General features: G+C 38.8%; 1 protein-coding gene across 2 annotated transcripts in view; it reads left to right on the forward strand.

Moving 5' to 3' along the window:
• INTU (inturned planar cell polarity protein) overlaps positions 1 to 24663 on the forward strand; it is a 43111-nt gene that overhangs the window by 5115 nt on the left and 13333 nt on the right. The window contains exons 1-5 of one of the 2 annotated variants that reach the window (XM_071555560.1): positions 1701 to 1824; positions 5213 to 5802; positions 14425 to 14510; positions 19938 to 20141; positions 24470 to 24588. In XM_071555560.1, coding sequence (XP_071411661.1) covers positions 1703 to 1824; positions 5213 to 5802; positions 14425 to 14510; positions 19938 to 20141; positions 24470 to 24588 — 1121 coding nt within the window. In that variant the 5' untranslated portion in view covers positions 1701 to 1702. Of the gene's footprint in view, positions 1 to 1700; positions 1825 to 5212; positions 5803 to 14424; positions 14511 to 19937; positions 20142 to 24469; positions 24589 to 24663 lie in introns of those variants that run through there. The other variant, XM_071555561.1, reaches the window with a different exon arrangement.

Raw genomic sequence — 24663 nt, forward strand, 5'->3', positions numbered from 1 at the left:
GAGAGAGCCTGTATTTCTCACTTAGAGAGCAAACAACTGGAAACAATTAACCAGCTCTTGAACTCAGTGAAATTGAACTAACACAGGACCATCTGGCATTGACTATCACTTCTCTATAGAAACACTTCAGTGTGCTGCTCAGTGTATTAAAAGTGCTTGCAAACGTAAGCAGAATTAGGGAGGGTGGCACAGTGTCTCTCACCTACTTCTAAAATTCTAGCTCCTGCAGTGTTCCTCTTAGGAAATCTTAACTCATTAGGCTCTTTGGGAAATGCTGTTTAAGCAGACTATTTTGTTTTTCACAAAGTACATTGCAAAGTGAGGTAGTTCTAAAATATTTCCCCCACCTGTTCTTCTGGAAGTGGTAGAATGAAAGTTGGTGCATAACTTAGAGTCTGACAATTGCAACCAACCAAAGATATGATTTTTAGGTATTTTTAAAGGAATTGTCTACCATGCATAGGTTATATACTTTGTGTGAAGTGGTTGTTGCCTACTCAGAGAGGGTAAAAAAAACCCTTAAATTAACTACAATGTCTTGTCCTAAACCAAATGAAACCATAGTAGAACTAACTTTTTTTCTTTAGATAGGGAATGTTTCTGTCTCCCCCTTTGCATAGATTTGTAGTCTTAAAAACCATGCAACAGTGATTTAACTGTAAAATCAGGCCTTGTACGGGGACTTCAGAATGGCCACAATATTTTATATAGGTATCTTTAATAACTCCAGTTGAAACCTTAATTACATGGATATGAGTCCAAAATGTTTCTGTCTAGTTAATTCACTTCAAATCACACTTATTAACAAATGCTTCTCTAATTCATTTTCAAGCACAGGAATTTCATACCAGAATTCTGACTCTTACGTAGTGCTCCAGTGCTATAAAACCTCACTGCTGAAGCTGTGCAAATATCCCACTGAGTAGACATTAAATCCAACATATTAAATGTGTTCCAACAATTATTCTCAAACCTTTCCCTATTCACCATGCGTGTCCTGGTGGGTTTACTGACATAGCTACACAGCAAGTTGTCTGCAGGGTTGCCATGGGTCTTGTTTTTCATGGATGGGAATAATATATGTCCTGAAAACCAAATAGGGGTTTTTTTTCTCTCCCTTGACTGCACACGATTTTCCTGTGTAGATTGCATGGGCTGTTTTAAGGTGCTTGTTTGGGTCTGTTTCCTGTTTCTCCTGAACCTCACTGCTCTCCTGACAAGTTACCTTATATTCTCGCAGCTCCTAAATGAGCAGTGTATAAATTCAACCACAGAGGTATCCTTTACCACTGCTAACCATTTGACTTGACAGTCACTTTTTACCTCACGTTTCCCCGTCCAGATCAGTGTTTGATTATAAGCAATGCTCTGCCCCAGAACTCTCGAGTTTCACTTAACAACCTCTTTTACGGGACAGGTGTGGGACTTTGACATCAGGCTACTAAATAAATAGTCTGGTTATTTGCGTTCCATACCGACCAACTGAAAGACTTTCAAGGGACTGCTGCGGCTCACCTGCTTGCTCTGAGGAGGCAGGCGGGGGGGCCGGGCCCTTTGAAAGACCCCCTCGGTTTCGGGAGCCGCGCTCATCCCCCGCTCCCGGCGAGGGGCCCTCGGGCTTCCCGCCGTCTCCATGGCGCGCGGGGGCGCGGCCAATGGGAGCGCGCGGCGCGGGCCACGTGGCCGCCGGCGCGCGGGTGTCATGGCGTCCGGGGGGCCCGGCGGGAGCGAAGCTGCCGGCGGGACGGAGCCGGCGAAGGGAGGAGGCGCTGAGTCCGCAGATACCGGCAGCGAGAGCTGCTCCTCGCTCTCTGAGAGCTCCGAGTAAGGGCGGGGCTGGGAAGGGCGAGCCGCGGTCCCTGAGTCGGCGGGTTTCGCGCAGTCGCGACGCCCCTGCCTAGCGGAGCGCGCCGAGGAGGCGGTCGAAAACTCTGGCGCTGTTGGTGCAGTGGTGACGGTTTTACCAGCACAGAGCGCTCTGTGCTTTCTGAGGCATGTCTCTGCCGAGCCCTGACGGTTACGCGGCGAGCGGCAGCGTTAGTTCAGCTGCCGGCAGTCCTTGGGATGAGTCTCGCATCCCAGCTGGACGCGGCCTGGCAACCAGAGGGGAAGGAGAAACTTGGCATGTGTGTGCCAAGCTCAGACAGAGCTGAGAGTGAATGCTTACATGTGCAGTGGGGAAGTGGTGTGTTGTGTTTTTAATAGTTCTGTTTTAGCAGAGTTGAACATTTGCCATCACTAAGTGTGATGGATCAGAACCCCTCCGGGCAGCCACTGCCACTAAGAGGGTGGCAGCTCTGCCTACCCCAAATGAATTTGTACTTGGTCGTGGCATAGCCAGAGGTTTTGGAAAACTAAAGATGACGGTCTTCACTTCTGCACAGTCTCATACGGGGGGAATTTAACTTGACTGCAGTTACCTAAAAGTAGTTACCCCTGCATTTGTTGTTTTCTTTATTTGCTTTAGAACAGGTTCACAGGTCATAGAATCACAGAATGGTTTGTTGGAAGGGTCTTTAAAGATCATCTAGTTCCAACCCCCCTGCCTTGGGCAGAGACAAGATGTTAATGGTTTTATTGTTTCAGCGTTTCCTTGGGTGAGAAGAGCCTTCTCTTGCTTCAGAAACAGAACTTGGATCCTTTGTTTCTGGTATATCTTTCTTCCATACGGAAACAATTTCAATTGGCACAGTTTTTCAGGCATTTATCCCAAAGAAGAAATACCTGTGTGAGGTCAGTGAAACCTCCTTAAAGGAATGTGGGGGTCTTTCAGATTTTTAGATCCCTTAACTGAAGCCTCCAGACCTAGATGGAAGTGCTTCTTTTGACACAAGGGAAGAGAGATGGAAATGAGATTTTTTTCTTGCTTAGTTTAAATCAATTCTGACATTACTGCATTAGAGGAAAAAAACCTGTCATCCTAGGTGCAGATTTATTGTTTCAGACTTTGCTTTTACAGATGTCTGTACAGACCTGTATTCAGAAATTCCTGGTTCCTTTACAGTATAATGTAAACACCACACATGCCCACCTCTTTTTTTTACTTAGTCTATAATATACATTGTAGTAAGAACAGACCACAAAGCTGGAGAAGGTGAGTGTATGAACTGACATCCAAGTTGAAATTTTGACATCCACCCCAAAGAAAAAAGAGCTTTTCCAAAGAGCACAAACAGCCCTTTTATGGAGCGAATCAAAAGGCTGCGATAAATCACAGGATCTTCTGCTAATCCAAATGTTATTTCTTTGTAAATTTCTAGTTTCCTTATTTGGTTTTTTTTCCTAATTTTGCTTACATGTACCGTAATGGAGGAGTACTTAATAAACAAAACAAGGAAAAACTCTGGCATGTTATTTTTTGCATGCCACCTTTTGAGAGATGTTGGATCAGATACTGTCTGGCCTTAGCAGCCTTGAGTAAGATACTCAAGATCTTGAGTAAGACTTAGTAGAAGTTGTAAACTCTGGCTTACCCATGACCATCAGGAGTAGCCAAATGATCACAAGTCATGGCTATTCTTTCAAAACTATCAACTTGGGCAAAAAAATTAATAAAGGCAGAGGAAATATGTGCTTTTTCTTCCTGTCTGCAACATCCATAGGCTTCTCACAGGAACTGGAGCTCCAGGAAGAGAGTAATGACAATGTTTTCTGTATTCTTCATCCAGCCAGATCCTCTCTTTGAGTCCTTGAAGGTGCTATGGTGCAATGTTTTTACATAATGTTCTCTATTTAGTTAGACTTTGAAGCTGTTTAATTTATCTGTTATCAAATTAATGCTCTATTTGAATTATTTAATACTAGTTCTAAACAAAACTTGCACCTCTTTATTCTGCAAAATTGATTCTAGTATAAAATGTGTGAAAATACGTTCACTTTAAAAAATTATATTAATTCTGATGTAATTCTCCATTCTGGTTTATCCTTATGTGATTTTTATGAAACAGAGAGACCTGTTTGTCATCTAGTCAGGATGAATGAACTGGTTTTATCTGCTCCTTGAAGTCTTCCCTACAGAGCATTCTAGATAATTAAACGTTTGAGTACTCCTATTTCAGTGATTATTGATCCTCATCCTGTAGTAACACTCGGTGTTTTACCTTGGAGTGCATTTGGCCCATTGCCTCTGAGCAACTAGTTTTCTGGTTGTTGGGTTTTTGGTTTGGTTTTTTTTTTCCCCTCAGCCAAAAGAGTATTTCCTTCAGCCTCTTGCCCTTTAAAACATCTAAACACTAGTTACTATTTGTCTCTGTGCTCTGGGTATGTTCCAGTTATTACATCTTTCTTAAAATGTACTATCCAAAACTGGACATGGTTGACACATTGTTGTTGCCAAATTAGGACAAAAAATTTTTTGCACTGTGCTGATGTTACTTCTGTTAATACATCCTGGAGCTGCTTAGTCTTTGCTTTGCAGCAGCATGTTGCTGGTGACTTAAAAGTGATCCATTCCAGCTGACAGAACTGTTTCTATAGCAGTGCTGTCTCTTTTTAATGTGTATTTTTGCATGTGAGCTTGAATATGCTATTGGAACTTGACTTTTAAAAAGTGTTACCTAGATTTCATCTTGGGGTGTTATGGAGTTTTGTTGGAGTTACTTCAAAATGTTAATCTTGTCTTTCCAAAGGGCCAGTAGTACAATCTGTCTTCCTATAGCATCATAGAATATGCTGAGTTAGAAGGGACCTACACTAAAAATCATCAAGTCCAACTCCAAACTCTGCACAGCACAGCTCCAAAAATCACACCACGATTATATTATAAAGGCAAAAATAATGTGAGAGAACAAACAGGATGGCATTTTTTCTCTAGAGAAATCTCCATCGTGCCCATGAATGTAATTACTAATTAAAACTTGTATTTTCAATAAATGGTTTGTGGTTGTATTTTGTTTTTTGCGTTCAGAAAAGGGAATGTTGCTTTCTGCAGTGGCTGTTTTTCTGCAAGGCATTTAAAGAAACTATTTCAAGATTTGGGAAGGGTGTCTTTACTTGCCATATCCATCATTTGTCTAAGACAAGCTCTAATCCTTATGCCAAACTTAAAGCAGTTGAGCCGTCAGTGTTCAGAAGGCAACTATTTTTTCTTTTTTTTCTTTTTTAATTCCCTTGCACACTCTCTATCCCCTCCCTACTTAAAACAATCAGATGTTACTTGCATAGTGATCTTCCTTATCAGAACTGTCACTGATTGTTCTTCTTTCTTTCCCAGTGACCTTGAGCCTGAGTGGTTGGATGGTGTGCAGAAAAATGGTGAGTTATTTTATTTAGAATTGAGTGAAAGTGAAGAAGAAACTCTACTCCAGAACAACTGTCCAGAAATGCCAGTAGTGAATCGAGTCAGGTTTCGTGAAAATGAAGCTGAAATTATTCAAGAGGGATCACAAAAGGAAAGAAAGTATGAACTGAAGAAATGGACCAAAATGTTAAAAAAGAAGAATCTTTTACCAAAGCATTCTGATAAGAAAGGCAGTGGAAGCTGTGATGTGCACTCCACTGGTCCTACTTCTATACTGAAACAGCAATCTACACAGAAAATGGGTGTCAGTGTCCAGCAAAAGTACAAAGATGTGTATGTTCATGTAAATCCCAGAAAACTGCACAGTTTTGGAGAAGAGGAGCCGCAGAGGCTGCTGGAGGCCTTAGTAGGAATTGTCCATCAGTCCTCATGGAGCAGCAGCAGAAGAGTGGAGAAGCAAGGCAGGAAGGATAAAGTCGTCAGAGGAGTCAGTGAAGAGAAGCTTGTGGTACATGGCTTGGTGCCAGGTAGTTCTGCACTGAAAACAGGTCAAATCTTGATCGGTAAGTAATTGAAGGAATGGTCAACTTCTGCACTCAAAGATGTATGGGGTTTTTTGCTTTTTGAGGCAGCTGATTTGAATATTCCTAAAGCATAAGCAGTTATATTGGTTCTTGAGGGATCATTTTCAATCTATGTTGTGGCATCTGATGCTTTGTTACCTTGTCAGTTTTACTATATTAGTGGTTTTAAGAACATGTGACATAACCTAAAATGTGTTAATACAGTAAGGAGATGACTATCCCCTTAGTGTACAGGGTTTGAGCAGCTTGAACTTGGAGCAAGAAATACATCACCCTCCCCCCTTAATTTAATACAGGATTTTCTCCCTAGATAAGTGGAAAATAAGATAGATAGGTAAGTCTGCCAAATACTGTATTTAGTCTTCATTCTTTTCCACACCATCCCTCTTCGATAAAAAGCTTTACTGTATATACTTTAAATGGATTTTGTGTCATAAAAATGAGGAAAAAATCTATATGTTATAAATTTTCTGCACAGCCTTGTTTGGTTATTTTTCTCTTTAGCAAGTCTAACAGCTGCTTTCTCAGCAGTTGTGATCTGGAGACTCTAAATCTGTAGTGGTGCTGCAGTTTGGGGAGGCAGTGAGCCAGCTTAGCCACTCTCCCTTGTGTTGGTTTGGCTTGTCAGACACTTCATGAGCTGATGCAACTAAATAACATGGCAAGAAACTAACCCAGAAGAAAAACTCGCTGTGTTGTTTTTTCTGGGTGCAGTATGTTAAACTTGGGTCACAGAAGGTCTGACAAGCACCGGAACATGAATAATGGAGGGGAATGAACTGCTGGGAGTGGAAATGAGCGAGCAAAAATATTCCCACTTTAATCGACGCCATTAAAAGGAGTTGGTACTTGGAGACAGTAAATGTGAGACAACAAGGCCACATCTGTAAAAGGCAGAAGGTTGTTTAATTACCCTTGAAGCTGATCCCTCGTAGAGCCAGAGAGCAAAGATGTGATGTTGGTTAGAAGATCATGAAAATCTTAGTATTCTAGTAGCACAAGTACCACAAAGTCAGCATTAGTGCTTTTGAAATTCCAGTGTTCTGTGTGTAAAAAGGCAAATCGTGCTTTGACTAGCAGATTCTTCCAGCACATGTTTTTGGTAGGGATGCTAAAGAAATACTCCAGAGGGAAAATTGGATAACTTTCAAATTTTACCAGCAAGAACTGATTAGTCAAGAAGTGGGGGATGCAGACTGAGAGGGAGGCGAGAGTAAGTTTCAACTTGATCTGCTTAATGGTATTGAATCTAATTAGTGTAAGACTGTGTATTTATAACTTGTAAGTTAATTTTGGGACACAAATTTCTATATACCATGTTTGTAAGAGCAGGTGTGAAGTCAAAACAGTGTAGGCAAATACCAGATCCAGGAGATCACGTGAACCTAAACAGAGGTAGTATTTCATCTACTGTGCTTCGTGATTCCCAGAGTTAGTGAGGAGAAAAAACATGGGATTTTTGTTTTGTTTCAAATAGAACATTTAACTTAAAATCTTGCAGTTTATTATGTCCTAGGCTGTCACCAACTCCTGCCTTGTTTTTCCACATTGAAAACAAAACAGTTTTAAGCATGCTGGAGTTACTCAGCTCTTAACTGGGAAAATCAGCTGTATTCAGTGCCAACAGTATAAAATGTATAATTTTCATATTAAATGATTTCACACTACATATCTGTAGTGAAGTTGAGTACTCTGGAATTTTTTTGTGGTGTCTAGAAATAGGGATGCTTTGCATAAATTAGATGCTCAGGTTTCAGTGCTGTCTGCATAAAGAAGATGCGGTTAATAAAAAAAAAATAATTCTTGTCAAAAACCTGTCTGGTTTACTGCATCTGTATTGCACATCAGAGGATGGGATAGCTGTGGTATGCACCCAAAGGCTGATCTTGAAGGAACTGTAGTTCAGTAGATCCTCATGGAAGTTGAAGTTGGACAGAAAGTAGACCTTTGCTTGTTGATTGTCGTTGGTAGAAGCAGGGTTTAGGAATCCTGTTGTGAATTGTGGAAACAGTCAGTAAAGAATATTTTTGTGGTCTAAAATTGAAGAATTAGCACAAAAGTGAGCAGCTTCTTGAGCCACCACAAATGAGGAATATCTGATCAGTATAGCATGGTGCCTAGGGGCCGTCCCATGGTGTAAAGGAGAGCACTTTGGACTCTGAATCCCAAGGACCTGAGTTCGAGTCTCAGTGGGGACCATCCCCTGGCAGTTCAATGCCTCCCTGCCATCCCATCCCGTCAGATCTCGGATGCTCAGCAGGGTCAGCCCCGGTTAGTACCGGGTGCTGTGACAGTCCTGAGGACTTCACTGTCACCGTCCAAGCTCGCTCGGCTGTGGCAAATGGACCTCAGGACTTAAACGGTGGGGCCAGTTCTGCACATGCTGTGCCTCACCTAAAACATCCACTGCACAGGCTGGAAGGGCACACCCCTACATGGGGAGAGCCCTTCCCAAATCTGCCTTCATGAAGTCTGGCCATGCTAGCGGCTCTGTTCATCTTCATTTACCTGTGTATGCATAGACATTAACCTGGTTTTGTTTTGCTTTTTAGTGTTTTAATGGCCTCCAGTCGTGCAGACCACTATTTGTAGTATTTTGTGAAGCAAATATGAACTATATTTTCCTTTTAAAACACATGCTTTAAAATTACATCCGGTGGTCTTCCTGGTGACCTGTTTGCAGCACTCATTCTGACTCACAAAGTCGTTATTGCTTTAACACTCTATAGTAGAAATAGCTGCCTTTTCCATCGTTAAGAATCACTTTTCTCAGGTGGCTTATTTAATTTGAAATGTATATCCCTTATAGCTTTGAACACTTAAAACATCTGTTTATTATTTGTGCAGTACACTTTAATTTTTGTTTCTAGTATTGCATATGGAAGTCGTAAGTCTTGTAGCTGTACTTTATAAACCAAATGGAATGCAGGCACTGACCATATGAAAGTAAATACAACAGTTTTTCAAGTTAAAAAAAATCCTAGTGCTTTGTAACTCTAAAAAGATAGCACTCCATCCATGTGTTGTTTATCAGTTCATTTTTTTCCCAAATATTTAGGAGTTATTATCCAGTAACATCCAACTTAAGTTTTCAAAACAGAAAAGCCCTCCTTGGTTTTTAAACTCTTGCTGTCAATATCATTTGGTTAAGATGAAATACAGCTGCTTTTATCTCATGTTCTTTAAGTGTCTTCTGTATTTTTGGCAAAACATTTTCTTTGCTTAAGTTAGTTTTCAACCATATGCAAAGATTGGTCTGCTATGGAAAACTTTCTAATCTCTTCTTTGAGTATATCTTCAAAGAGGAAAAGCTCCATGAAATACTCACTTTTAGATCCAGACAAATAGGGGTATGATAGGAAATGCCATTATGATTTGTTTCCCACCCCCCTTCAAGTTGAATCTGCCCTGTTAACAGCAGAGAAATCTTGTAAATGCTGATGAGCAGCATCTACTGGAGTGCAAATGAAAAAGTAATTTCAATGACACTGAAAGTACAGCAAAGCTCTTGTTGCTAGCAGAGCATACTATTGTTACCCTCTTTGAAACTCTTGCTGCTCTCATCACCAAATATCTCATCATGAATCTTTTCACCTTATCAGTACATATAATTGTCAAAATAATGGGAAATCTCCCCAGGGACAGAAGTTAATTGTGGATGATGTAAAAATGTACTCAAATAATCCAGTTTTAAACAGGTATGCAAAAGCTACAGACTGCTGTTTCATTTGCAATGTCCATATCCTTAGAGTCCTGTCAGGAAAAAGATGTTCTTGAAAGAACCAAAATACTGTCAGAGTTTGAGACTTTTATGTGGACTTACCATATATGGTGTATTTCTTGAGAAGACTCCAAAGAAAAGAAGTTGGGCAAGCAAAGTGGAAACACAGAGTTTGTGTAAGCTTTGCTGTGTTCTCACTGTGACATTTGGGATGTCGTTTATGTTCTTTTGATCTCCTCTTGAAGCACAGCTGCACTGGTTTGGGTGAAAGCAGCTTGCTAACATATAAAACAACTGATCTGGCTTTCTTCAGTAGGAATGTGTTCCATAGTTTGCCTTTTTTGGAAAGGCATATATAAAGTGTTGTTAAGTGCCTCCACCAAATGATTACCAAGAACAGAGGAAACTCAATACCAGGATTTCATGACAAGAGAGTCCTCCATCCAGTCCTCCATCCACTCCCACATGAACAACTTGATTCTGATGAATTCAGAAAAAAGTGCTCATTTCCCATCACAGTATGGAAGTGATGTTCACTTGCCAGTCAGTGTGCCGTGACTTAATGCACTGGAGATCTGCTTTCAGGAATGGTGTTTGCAGGTGTATCACTAGGGAATGGATAGTTAGCAGAAGTAATAGTCCTGTGCCTTGCCTCCTGTGGCAAAGAGATAGTCAGTTCTGAAATAAACATTTTAGGGATGTCAGCAGTGCCAAAGACTTTCTAAACTTTATCTTTAAAGAGACAGGAATAATTTCATCAGCTTTATGCAAACTGGGTGTTTGAGATCAACACACACTGTTCTGAGCTGCTGCTGGATGGATGGGAGAAGTCTCTCCTCATGACAAAATGGAAAGATAGAACAAATAAAATAGGAAAGAATTCCTGCCTCAGCTCTCTCTGTTCTATCAAGTAAAATTCAGTTCTGCTTAGCGTTGTGTGGAGAACATTTATGAGTATCTGTCTTAGTTTGAGGGAAACCAAAATGCTTACCAAGACCAGAGGAGAGGATTCCTCCTCCATAACCATGTCACCCCTTATTAAATTAAAAAAAACCCCACACTTTAATTAGAAAATGGATATAAGAAGGATAACTGTTCTTAACTACGATAGATAGATATGTACATTAGGCATTGAATAAATAAAACACTTCTGAGTATGTAACATGTAAACAGTGATGGCTCTTATTCCAAAGTGTCTTTGTGTATTCCACCCTGGGAGATGTGGTTCCAAAACATCTCAAGTGCTAAGGTGCATGTGGCTTCACAAAGTCTGTGCAGCTACTCTGAATGGCTTTGTGGATCAGGTGACTGTTGACTTTACAACAGAATTCCTAAGGTCTCTAGTAACGACTAAACAAACAGAACACAAAACAACTTTTGTTCAAACAGTGCTCCAGTTGAGTAGAAGAACAATTTATGCTTTCTTTTGTAGTTGTGAATGGTGATTTTTAATATAGTGTTCTTAACAAAGAACATAGTAATTCTGTTTATAATTCTTGTTGTATTAGAGTAGCCTGAATGTACTGTCTTTCATTATTAATCTTCAGGTCCCAGGACTCTGTCATTGACTTGGTGAATTGCTTTTAAATGCTGTTTAACTCTCAACTTTTCTGTCTTTGAATTACCGTTGTGTTGAGGATTCAATAGGCTAAAAGTTTGCTGGGCTGTGCATCAAGAAACACAATGGTTAGAAAGAGAGCTATTATTACTTGAAAGAGAAAAACCAATTGAACTTATTCCAAGGCAAAATAACATTTGTATTTGTATAACAAAACCTTTTCTTGGTTTTGCTGTCAGAAAGAGTAGGAATGAATTTTCCTTTAATGTAAAATAAGAGTAGTGGTTGGTTGTTGTCAGGTGTATTAAAGAGGAATATTGCTTTTATTTTGGGGGTATTCAGTATTTCCTAACTGATGTTTAGTTCAGAAGAATGTTCTTTCATTAACTGTGTCTTGCACTGTTTTTGAGCAATCGACCACAATTGTACCTGGGAAGAATTCCTGTTGCATTTGATGGTACTTAACAAGAAGGTAGAGCACAGAAATAATAACTGTCAGTATTCTTCTAAACTTTCACATTCTGTGGCCTTTACTAGATTCTCAGGAAATTAAGAGACCTTGAGACACAGGTTGTGCTTTTCCTTAGTATGCAATGTCATTATCATCACTGTGACAGTTTTACCTTGAGCAAGTCTTCCCCTTGTAAACTGAAATACATACTGAAATCTACAGTGGTTCAGTGCTTTATTTCTGCAGTTGATCACATTTTTGTTGCCAAGTGAAGGCTTAAAATGTACACCAACATGTACATTTGCTACAAATCCATATCCTTTTTCTAATCTCTTTACATTGCCTGAGGGATGAACACCATATTAATACTCTTGGAGAGAATGTGGAGTACTTTGTGCATCTCAAGCAAAATGAGGCTTGGTTTTCAATTCACTCTTCCAAAGGAGCTCTTGGCATTTTTAACTCATACATAAGAATGACCTTGGAATTGAATCACTTTCAGTGTTAAGTAAGAAGCTAATTTCTTTATTTCCCTTTCTACAGACAGAAGGTACAACCTAGAAACTAATCAAGTGTTTCACCCCATAGGACAGAAAGCAGAGACAACTGAAAGTGACACCAAAGAAAATCAAGTAGAAAATAAAGTCTATTTCATTACTCTGAAGTTGAATATTTGGCTCTGGAAAGGACCTAATGAAGCATCAAGTTCTATATCCTGGTGCCACTGGCAGTCACTTCATGTAGTTGTTGTCATGAATTTATGTTGCTTCATCTAACCACGACAGATTGTAAGGAGGACTCTGTATGGGATTGCTCACCTACATTCTAAGGAAAAAAGACCTTTTCTGAATCATCTTGGTGTTGTCTTTGTCTTTTTCATGGTTTGTGCTACTTGGCTACTTCTTGAGAATGAATGTACTATTTAATTCCATTATATTTCTGTTATTCCAGTAAAACTAATTGGTTTCTTCCTCTGTGATATAGTCTTTCTTTTATACTGAAAAATGCTTCCAGCTTTGAGTATTAACATCAGAGAAACCATGAAGGACTGTCCTTTTAGTGAGAGTTTTTCTGACTTAGGTTCAACCTAAAATCTCACCTTAAACATTAGACTGATGCTCTAAACTGCCAGCTTAAGTAATCAAATATTTTTGTTTCAGTCTCCCGCTACCACATCTGAAGTATCTGTAATATGTATCCATTTTTAAATGCTGCTTTCCTTTTTTTTTTAATTTTATTTTTGAAAGTAGGCGAATGGTAAAAGACTTTCTCTTTTTGCTTTGCAATTTCTATTCCTTTTGACAGGTCTACATAGTTTTATCTCATGATGTTATTTTACTTTTAAGTTTTCTAACTTCACAGGCTTGTTTTCTTTTCCACTGCCCTCATATCTTTCATGCTCCATGCTTAAATGGCATCTTTCTGAGGGGGATGAAGCAGAGGTTATCAACTAATTATCACAGGGATACTTTTTGAGAGTATTTTCCTTCAGAGAGACATCCCAGTTTGATGTTTGTACTTTAAACTTGAATGTGGATTTAAGTTTGTAAACTCTAATTTGGTTCTGTTTGCTTTCACAACTAGTGCCTTTAATTTTTCAAACCTCTTCCATTTGCAGTTAATGACTTTTTCTTTGGGATCCTGAGGTTTTTTTCTCCCGTTTCCAGTGATGGTAAGAGTGTCAGATGTAGAAAATGCAAGATGCTGTTAAGCAAGAAGAACTGGCAGATAAAAGCATGGAGAGAGCAGAATAACAACCCACAGCAGTGGACGAGAATGGAAAAGAAGGGAAAGGACTAAATTGTGATGTGGCCTGAGAGAAAAAGGAGAAATGAGGAAGAATGAATGGTTTTCTGCCAGTTCAGCAAACTAAGCTAAGAGTTACTAATATGCCCAATACCTGCCAGGACTGCTTCAAGGAGAGGGGCTCAGTGTGGTGGGATTCTCCCAGAGTTAGGCTCAGCTAACACTTGAAACCTTTGGTGTAAGTGATGGCCTAGAACTTGTAAGCAGTTACAGGAGGAAGAGTGAGTTTAACTGTGCTCTTGGGAAGAGCAGTGTTTGTATCAGTGGAAGTAGCACTGGAAAGGATTGGCAAGTGAACAAAGGTAGTTTCAGAGGGTGAGGGGACAGAAATAACCTGATGGGTGAAATTGTTGTGTTTTCTGCTCAGGTAACAAGAATGATATAAGCCTGGGTGGAGGGAAGAGTCTTGATAGTTACTACATCAGAGGACCACCAAGATGATCAAAGGAATGGAGCATCTCTCCTGTAAGGAAAGGCTGAGGGAATTGGGATAGTTCAGGCTGGAGAAGAGAAGGCTTTGGGATGACCTGATTGTGGCAAGAAAGATGGAGAAAGACTGTTTACAAGGGCCAAGGGTAGTGAGAGGCCAAGGGGAAAGGAAGTCAAACTGAAAGAGAATGAATTTGTATTAGATACTAGGAGGAAATTATTTATTGTGAGGGTGGTAAGGCCCTGGCAGAGCTTGCCCAAAGAAACAGGAAGTGTTCAAGGCCAGGTTGGATGGGGCTGTGAGTAACCTGGGATAGTGAAAGGTGTCCCTGCCCGTGGCAAGGGGGTTGGAATGAGATGGGCTTTAAGATCCCTTCCAACCCAAACCATTCTGTGTTTTGGTGATTTTTGTAAAATGATACAAGCACGCCAGTAAGGCCTTAAGAGCCTCGAGGTAACAGACCAATGTTTCTAAATGCAGTAAATGTTGCATGTGGAAACCATCTTTGTAAATGTAACGAATATACATTTATGACTGTTTGAATGTCATATTAATTTTAAAAACAAGACACTTTGGCTTTTTATTGTGGTGTGATACCAACTAACTTTCTTGCTTTTTGTTTGTTTCACATCCAGGAGATGCTCTAGTTGCTGTAAATGATGTTGATGTGAATTCTGAAAATATAGAAAGGGTTTTGTCTTGCATTCCAGGTCCTATGCAGGTACAGTAGTTGAACATTTATTCCCAATGTTCTCTGTAACAAAGTTAATATTATTTCTAGCCTTTTTCTCCTGAGGAGACAGAACATAGGGCTGGAGATGTGCAGTCTGGCACAAGCATGCATGAGGCAAGATATTGATGTCTAGCTTAAAAAATAAATATGTCAGCAGAATAGTAGTGGCTTTTTTTTGTCAATTACTGTTCTTAAAATGGTAATAATTGCTGTGGAAATACTTTTTATAAAGCAAGATACAAGCGACAAGAGAATAAAAACAAGCCTGAATTAACAAATAGTGCTATTAAAAATATTTAAGAGCATTTAAGTGGAGAAATTGATACTGCTTTAATATTTAAATTGAAGAAATTCTTGGGGTTTTATGAGCTTTTAGATTAAATACTTTAAAGATCTTTCAAAACCTAACAGTGATGAAAATTGATAGAAGCCAGTAAAAAAAGTTGACAGAAAAAAAATCCAAAAAACTGACCTGATGAATAATGTTTCTTTCCCCCAAATCTACTGCATATATCTTTTATTCTAGCTGAATAATAATTTTGGATCTATAATGAAGAATTAAGTAACTAATAAAGAATTAGATAGCTATGTCAGAACTAAACCAGGAGGGTTGTTACTTATCTAGGATGTTAATAGCATAAAATTTAGTATTTTGAGTTATTCTTCTTAAATCCACTTCCTGGTGGACAGGAAGACAAGATCAAAGTTGCAACTTGCAGATACAAAAAGGAGCAGTTTAAAAATTGTAGTGTCTCATGGTAGTTTTTCGTCAGGTTGATTATATGAGGTAATGATAATAACAGAAATGTTTTACAGTTGAGAGATAAAAAGTGGAAATTTTAGGTTTTCTTAATCATGCCTCTGTTTGCAACTTATGTAGTGCAAGTGCCTGTGGAAGTCCATCTGTAACTGCAGTGAGACTGAGTACTGGGAGTTCAGTTCAGGAAGCTTTCCAAGGTATTTGAGAATATGAAGCTACCAGAGTTGTGGTCAAGTATTGGCAGAGCTCCATGGGAGAAAAACTTAACTTGTCAGTCTTTGACCAAATATGGGGTTGCTGTAACTGCTATTAGATACAGAATGATTAAAATAGCAGAGATTATATGGTTTATGTAAATGTATCCTTGCTAGATTATATGTATTACTTGTTGGTAAAATGCAATGCAGCCCTTTATAGAGTAGTCACTTTTAATGCAACGTTTATGTTTACATTGTCAGTAAATCTGTCAAGTAGACAGCAATTACTTGAAATGTGTAACAGTTTGTTATGTTGGCTTTCCAAACCCTTTTATTAAAGTGCAATTATTCCTTTTCTACTGTGCAGTTTGAGTCAAGCCAGAAGAGAGATTGCTGGAATAGACCAGAGCAGATTTAAATACAGAGTTCTGGGGTTTTTTTACAGTGTAGAACACTGTGTTCATGCTGCTAAAGAAACAGAGGGTTGTTGTATCCGAGATTTTGTAATGCAAGCAAAATTGTTAATGTATTCTCATTCATCTTACTTTGCAAAATACCAAATAAGATGAAGTTTAAAGCCTTTTTACTTAAATACAGGTTATTTCCATAAGAGAAGTCCCTGCTCTTGTGGATTCAATGTTAAAAATTGCTGGAATCAATTTTAAAAACTTAACTCCCTAGATTTTCTCAGTTTCAGCATGTGACATAACATCACTCATTATTATATTTTCAGAATTTTGTTTTACTTGCCTCAGTTTAAGCAACTGTATCTAGGCACATAAGGACCATTTTAGTGTATTTATTGAGCAATAGAAGTCCAAATGCTATATCAGTCCTTCTTTTCTTTTTCATTTGTGTAATCAAAATAGCTGCTGTTTCTATGCACTGCAAGACAAAGAATAGGAAGGGCAAGATGAAGAATATACTGTTCCTTACTCTGATATTCAGAAGTTGTGGAGCCATTTTACTCAAGACTTTGTAAAACTATTCAGCCTGAGACAGAAAGAACCAAAAATTTCAGTCTGAAATTTTGAGTTACCTTTATGCAAACAGTAAGCACATGGAAAACAGAGACTTAAACCAGGAAATGGCAGGCAGGCCAGTTCTGGTTGTAATAAAATCCATATTCTCAGCCATACACTTTCCTGCAGATGAACAGAAATCTTGCCTTTCTGGGGCAGACTGATAGTGTAACAGCTACATTTTATCTTTCAACACTGACAAATGTATAAGAGTATTAAAAAACCAATTAAATACACAGTGCCCTTCCAATCATTATTTTCCAGCTTCCAGCAGTTCATAATTAGGGGCTTGTTGGATCACTTACAGGTTTGCCCATTCTCTTTTGTTAATCCAGTTCTTAAAATGTCTTTGACCTCCACAGCATGCTGTAGCAGTGATTTATGTAACTGATTGGTGTTACATCCTTCATCCTTGGCTTTCAAATTGCGGTCTAATTAAGTGCAATTAATACCCTCATGTTTCTGTGTTAGGAGAAAAGGTTAACTGTCCATGTCTTACTCTTCATATCATTGCATGGCTTTGGAGAACTGTAATTTTCCACCTTGGTCATGTATTTCGTAAGCAGAAAATTCCCATCCATGTCCCTCACAGTTTGCTGTTCCTGCCACCTTCATCACTTCCTTTTTGCCATTCGACTAAATTCTTTTTGATAACTGTTTTAAGTATTCAGAATGTAAGCATGATGTATAGAGTGGATATTAATGTTTTCTGTGCTTTCTTTCCATTCTTCATGTCATTTCCTTTTCTGTTTTCTGCTGTGCATTGAACTGATTTTCTTTAGAAGAGATGCAATCAAAGCTGTAGGAGGTTTCATAGGCAGTAATTATAACATGGAACTTTAGTAGTCATATTCAGTCAGGTCCTGTGCACTGCTCAGGGTGAAGATTCATTTCTCCTCCACAAAAAAAGAAATAGGAGTTTAGGGTCTCTTGGTCCTCTTCTATTCCAGTGATGTGGAAGGCGGCATGGATGCCTTCAGGAGGAGGGACAGTTAAAGTTCTGTTTGGTGCAGTTTCTTTTGAGCTCTTCCCTGGAGAACTGTATGGTTGTGTATCTAGGACAAGACAGACTGAGTTTGGTTTTTTAAAAACTGAGACTAAAAGATAGACTGCAGCACAAATTACATCTGTGCTTCATTAGTGTAGAGACTGGAGCCTAAATGTTGCGTGTAAGTGTCCACAGGCAAGATGTAGTAGAAATTAAGAGAAGTAACTATTGAGCCTTGAGGAAATCTGCAAGAAGTTAAGCAGGGTATGAGGAAAATTCTCTGAAATATATGCAGATGGTGTGACAAAGAAAGAGAACAGAATGCTGGAGAAGAAAACATACACCTTTGAAACTGTGAACTATCAAGTTACTGGGTCTTAAAAGGCAGTTGCTTCTTAGTTGGATGTTTCTGTTCCTCAAGCCCTGTTAATGTGCAGTGTAAAGAATTAAAACTGCAATAATGAGGAGAGGGCAAAGCATGAGTTACTGTCAGAAAAGACAGGGCAGGAGAGCAGGATTGAGGGCACTGCTGTTCCAGGGAACAGGAAGAGAAAAGAGAAAAAAGCTGATAGGAGCCAAAATAGGAGAGGAAAAGAGTCATGAGAAGTGGAGTGGAATGGGAAGGTGGCAGCCAGTGATACAAATCTTGTAGCTGTAAAAGTTGATGATGGCACTTCTTTCCAAGCCAATTTGGCAGGCAGTGGGTGTTTTAAAGCATCATTATTTCTTGCTGGCACTCCTCTTGAAGTATGTGCATAAACATACACAATTATGAAAATTATCTCCATTTAAATGTATACATTACCTCTGCTTAGGCTTCTCAAATTTATCACAGTTGGGAAAATAGAAACCTTTTTTATTGCATCAATCCTTAGACTAAACTGTCACTGACTTGAGAGAGAGGTGGGATTTGGTGTGATGTGTTATGGTCAGAACTTCCTAGTCAATAGGCAAGTTATGGGTATTTTAAGGCAGACAAACAACCTTGAGTAAAAAAACATATGAAAGGAGAAACTGAGAGCATGCCCAATTAGTCCAAATATATCTTCAGTCACTTTGAACACTGATAAAAAGGTATCATCCAAGAAAATGAATCCATTTTTTCTCCTTGGAAATGACAATTTTATGCTCAGTCAAAAGCTAAATGTTTCTCACATCTCCTTCTTTCATACTTAGGATAAAGTCTTCATTCACAAAAAAAAAAATTACTCTTTCATCACTACCAGAACTAACAAATATAATTTTTGTAAGTCTATGCTCATAAAAAGTAGATCTGTAAAGCAAATCATGAAACATTTCCAGATAATTTGGATTATGTGTTGCTTGTGAGTCAGGAAATATGTGTTTATTCTAAAATTCCTGGGGTTTAATTTATTTGAGAAATAAAGAACAAAAACCTTCATATAATTCTTTGGCAAAGCAAGTTTGATCATCTAAACTCTTAAGTTGTTATTTAAGAAAGGATGCTCTGTGCTTTGAATTTTTTTTCTTCTGAAGACAGCGCAGCCAGGGATTTAAACGATTTTTATGCTGCTTGGTAGTTGTGTAAATTGTTAAATACAGCAACAAAACTCTTATTTGCCAATTTTACAGTTAAAACAAGAAAAGTTAGCGTAGTGAAAATGAAAGATTGAAAGAATTGCTTCTGTTACAATTTAACAGATGTTTGCAGTCTAAATAAAAGGCAGTTAAATGCCTTCTGACATCAGATCTTGGAAGCTCAGCAGGGTCAGCCCCGGATTAGTACTTGGATGGGAGACCTCCTGGGAAATGCCGGGTGCTGTAGGTTCTAGTCCTGAGGACTGGCACTGTCCAAGCTCGCTCGGCCGTGGCAGATGGACCTCAGGACTTAAACGGTGGGGCCAGTTCTGTGCACGCTGAGCCTCACCTAAAATGCACTGTGCAGGCTGGAAGGGCACAGCCACGTGGGGACAGCCCTGCCCAAATCTGTTCACGAAGCCGAGCCACACACACACGCAGTCTAAATGTAAATTTAAACCAGTTTTCCTGTGCACTCAAAATGGCAAAGAAAGAGCCTTCAGGATATATACTTAGGGAAGTTCTGACATTTTGAAATAAGTCAAATACTGTGTGTTTTTCAAAGGCAGAGTAATAGAGGGTTTGTATTCAAACAAACCCAGAGCAGTAAGTATATTTTTCCATTTTCAAAACCATAAGAATTAAGCGTGAAATCACAACAAACCACATGCTTACTCACATGGTTCACAGAGCATGTAATAGCTGGCTTTGTCCTTTGTAATAGGGGGTTATGTAATGCTGAATGTATAATTGGTTTTCTTGAAACAGCAGGAGTTTTTGTGTGCTTGCATCTTTCTCAGTAAAGCTGAGAAAACTTAATCTCTTAACGGGCTCACACTGCATCTCTTTCATCTGATATTGGGACATAAATGTAAGCCTCATTTTCACAATAATTAACTATCTTTATAGGTTAAACTTACATTTGAAACATCAGTATTTGAGCCTGGAGGAACTTCTCAGCAAAGGAACAAACAGGCACAGTCAAGTATGAAGAATCTGATTAGGCTCCTGTGGGGAGAAGACAGTATGGACCTTCAGCAGGCTGTACCGGATGTGCCTCATGTTGTCATGTTCCTCACACTGAAAGTGGACTCTGAAACATCCAAGGATGAGGTATGTGGCTGACTAAATAAATGTGAAGTGAAAGGTAACAACTGACAACAGCAACTGCTGTGACATTTGATGTTAAATAAATAAATATATGAATAAATAATCTTGCTAAGCGTCATCTGCAAAATGTCCATTTTGGCAGAGATAAGGCCTGAAATTCCAGAGGCAGAAAAAAAAGCATCAGTGCCGACAAACTCACATTGGACTCAAACTCTCTTGGGTTAGCACGTAAGGTCAGCCAGCCAGAGATGTAACTGCAAAGCCAAGGTACATTCACCAGGGCCATGGTGTCTCTCAGATGCTCCACGGGATGTTGTCAGTGCTTCTCCTGCTTGAACGAAGCCAAGCCAAAAAAACTCCCCCAGCAGGAGCTGTTGGCAGTCGCATTCATCATCTGTCTGGCTCCTCCTGTTTCGAAATGCTAATGTGTCTTTTAGAGGAATCTGGCCTGTCTGCTGGTTGCAATCAGTCGCTGATTCTTGCTTGGGACAGCATTTTAGAGCTACTGAAGTGCTTTCCCTTTGTTCTGTAAGGATTCCTTTCAGATGTCTTGCCTTTTAGTGTTCAGAAAAATTTTGCCAGTGTACACTGTAAGTTTGCATAGATGTTGTCCGTGATGCAGCCATAGCTACGAATACACCACTTAATGCAAGGACACAAAGCAGTGTGGGGGGCTGAGTTTGGCCTCTTGTCTGATCTGAAAATGACAAATAGACAAAGTAGACTTTTTAGGGACAGACTTGTGGAAAAAGACTCTTCTCCCCTTGTGCGAATTCTCAAATTTAGCATTGTGCCCTGGTGATCTGATGTTATCTATGATAATAAAGACAAAGCACAAGTTTTGCCAGTCCTCAGGGACTGGAATGGCAGGACAGTGATGGAAAGGCAAGGAGAAGAAAGACATTTTGCTTTCTCTCTCCTGGAATTTATCCTTAGATTCACTCAGAGTTCCATCCCTTCTCTGACATACTTTTACTTCCTTTTAGAATGTTTTTCAATTGGAACAAATCTATGTTTTTCTGTTGGTGATGTGTGATGGAGAAAAAGTGTTACCATGTAATGGGAATTTTATTTTCTAGAGACAGGGCTAGGGAGGAGAACCCTTGAAAATTACATGATTATAATATCATGTAAGAAATGTAAAGTTTGCAGAGTCAAGTGGATGACAGCTCAGAAATTACTTGTGCAACTTTAATTCAGCCCTTTTGTGTGTACATTGTCTTAAGTATTATATTTTTTTCTGAAACATGCCTGTCTTGTCAGAGGACAGGATGGACAGATGAGTGGATGTAATTAAAACTTATTAGCCAACCATAAATCCAATGGCTTCATAACTGGAGTACTTGATTTGCAGGATAAGTCATTCTCTTAACGTAATAATTTTAAGGTAATGTGTGCTTGTTAAGCAAGATACTATGCTTTAGTTTGTAGTTCTTCCCAAACTCATGTAAGAAATTAGTTTTTCATGGGAGGTACCTTCAGCAGAAATTAGTTTATACAAGTGTCTCTTATCAGTGGTTTTTTTAGTAGTGTAGCAATTAGGCAACGCCATTCAAAGCTCCTTTTCCTACCCAGAGACTGCTTCCTTTAAAATATACAATATCACAGTGTTTTTCTTCTTTAGTGTTTCCTTATAATAAAAAATAAGAGCTCATTTGACTGTGAATTAAATAAACTTAAGATTATTTATCAAAGTTCAGATATATTTCAAATAGTTCTTTTTTTCTTCAGTTCTGAGATTTTAGTGGTTCAAGTCTGCTATGTTATGTGGATAGAACTCCTGCAGACAGTTGCTGTAGACAGAAAGACCAGTGTTTTCTTGATCCCATAAACTTTATGAAATATTTAAAAAAATAATTTCAGGGTCTCTGATTCCTCTCTTGGTAGGGGAATAGACATGCAAATGCCTAATTGCCATTCCTGCACTTGAGAGTAAATGGAGTACTGCTTTCTTGCCCCATTATTTCATTATACTCTCCTGAGAAACAGGATTAATCCTAAACATTGAGCAGAGGTAAAAGAGGCATTGTAATGCACATGTTGTCCCTTCACACCATGCAATAATTGTTTCCTGAGAAGTCTTGGCAGTTACACAGCCCCAAATAGTCTCGAATGTTGAGGGATGATTTGCTGGTATAATCAAGCTCTTTTATTTAATTTACTGAACATTAAGCAACTTATATCCTACAGATGTACTGTCCTAGATTTAGTTTAAACAGTACTTTAAGTTAGCTCTGAAGTTACGATACACCTATGCCATAGTGCACGATAAAAATACGATTTACTAAACTGATTTACCCATACCCGAAGGAGGCACAGCATGCAGATCACATCCATGTAAACTATGGCAACTAGAACTGCTAACTAATTCTTCCACTTGTGAGCTTTTGGCACCTAAAAATAGAATTAATGAGCTTTAAGACTTGTAAGCTCTGTCTATTCAGCTATAAAAGAAAGCAGTATTGGAAATCATCTGGGATGGGTGTTTGCCCATGGGGGGTGTCCCAGAGGGCAACAGTTTCAGCAAGTGAGGTTGATCCTGTATTTTATATTTTAGTTTATAGCCAGTGTTACAATTATACATTGTTTGTACCAGTGTGTAACTATAACATCCTTGTGTTTGACCTGATTTTTGTGATGCCAGGTCTTAAAAGGAATAATTCTCATATTCCTCCTACATGATGATGTTACTCGAAGTCATTAGTTCAGAGTCTGTCCAACTCTGGATCTTTGGGTTGAGGGAGGATTTACACTTTTTAAAGGAATGAGCGGCTTGTCATTTATTAATTCCACTGTGTTTGGCCTGTGACCTTTTGGCTTGCTTTGAAACAGCTAACCTGGTACGATGGCATGTGCTGAACTTTCCTAAATCACTATATACAGAAGTGACACTGCTCTGCCCTTTTGTTACTGTTGGCTTTTCTTTCCCTGGGAAAGTGTACAGATAATTCGCAAATTAATTTTGTGTAAAGGCCCCAGTTCATAGTGAGGGGTGGAAAAAAATTCCTCTTCGCCCTTTGCAGTGCTGTCATTAGAAAACAGCAGGGTTTCTCCAGTTGAGGGATTGATTCCAGAAAAAAAAGATCCTTCTAATGAGTATTTGTAAATACAGCTAATTAAATTGGATAAGAATGAAGAGTTTTCCAGGTCTTTCTGTATTGAAACTTCACATTCTTTTGATCTTTCTGAAAGAAAATTTTCTAATGGATGTTGGCACTGGCTGAATGTGCTTAGTGACATAAATAGGGAAGTTAATCATGCCTATGTTTCTTTTGTTTGTGCAGAATGATAATTTACTATACTCTTTGCAATGGGTGTGCTTAGTATTACATGCTTTATTATACATGCCTATCATGATTTGGCACAAAGAAATAAAGGACAGGGAATCATGTTTGCCTATTACTACATTTTTATGGTTGCTCAAATAATACAAAATTTTTGAAAGTGCTTGCATAAAAAATTTATTTCAAAAAACTAGTTAGAAAAAGAAAACTAATTGTCACAAATACTTATGTCTAGTGAGCTTCAAGGTGACTTCTGTAAGAGTATGCTGACAGAGATGGCCAAGAAGTTTGGTGAGAAACGTTAATAGTCTATGTTATTAATGTTATATACCTCAATTCTCTTTCATGCTGCACATTTAAAGCAGTTAGGTAGGGTTATATAGAGAGACTGGAGTTTCCATATTCTTACTGTTGGTTTTGAAGAGCTGTATGTTTGATGATGATTTAAGCAGAATTTAAGCATTGAAAGAACCATACAAATATTAGAATCACAGAATGCTAGAATGGTTTGTATTAGAAGGGACCGTAAAGATCATGTAGTTGCATCCTGTTGCCTTGGGCCTGGAGGCCTGCTACTATCCCAGGTTGCTCAGAGTCCTGCCTGGCCTTGAACACTTCAAGGGATGGGGCATCCACAATTTCCCGGGGCAACCTGTGCCAGTGTCTCACCACCATCATAGTAAATAATTTCTTCCTATCTCTTAGAATCAGCTTTGTTAACAGTGTACTTAAAGCTGTAAAATGCAGTGGCCACACTGTTTGTCATTTTACATTTCTCCATGTAATAATGATTCTAAATAAGTTGTGCTTTTTTATAAAATAGAAAATTTAAAAGTGTCAGAAACATTTATGTGCATTTTAGAACTTTCCAGTATGGCTGTGCAGCTGACTGTGTGTTTCAATACCATATGAAAGTCCATGAGAAAAGCTGTCATGTTTAAAAAAAACCCTGTTGCAACAAAACCAAAAAACTTCGTTTTCTGAGGGGATTTTTTGGGGAGTGGTTTGGTTTTGTTTTGCTTAACTAACAGCTAACTTTCTTCACAGCAAGAAATTCTTTATCGGTATCCTCTGTCTGAAGCATCCCAAAAACTGAAAAATGTGAGAGGAATATTTCTCACACTGTCTGACATACTGGAAAATGTTACTGGTACCGAAATTATCAGGTAAAAGTATTTGAAATGTAATGTATTGCTGTTTTTATTACTTTTTACATACATGTACAGCAAACATAGGTTATG

Source organism: Pithys albifrons, chromosome 5 (genome assembly GCF_047495875.1).
Source record: "Pithys albifrons albifrons isolate INPA30051 chromosome 5, PitAlb_v1, whole genome shotgun sequence".
NCBI lineage: Eukaryota > Metazoa > Chordata > Aves > Passeriformes > Thamnophilidae > Pithys > Pithys albifrons.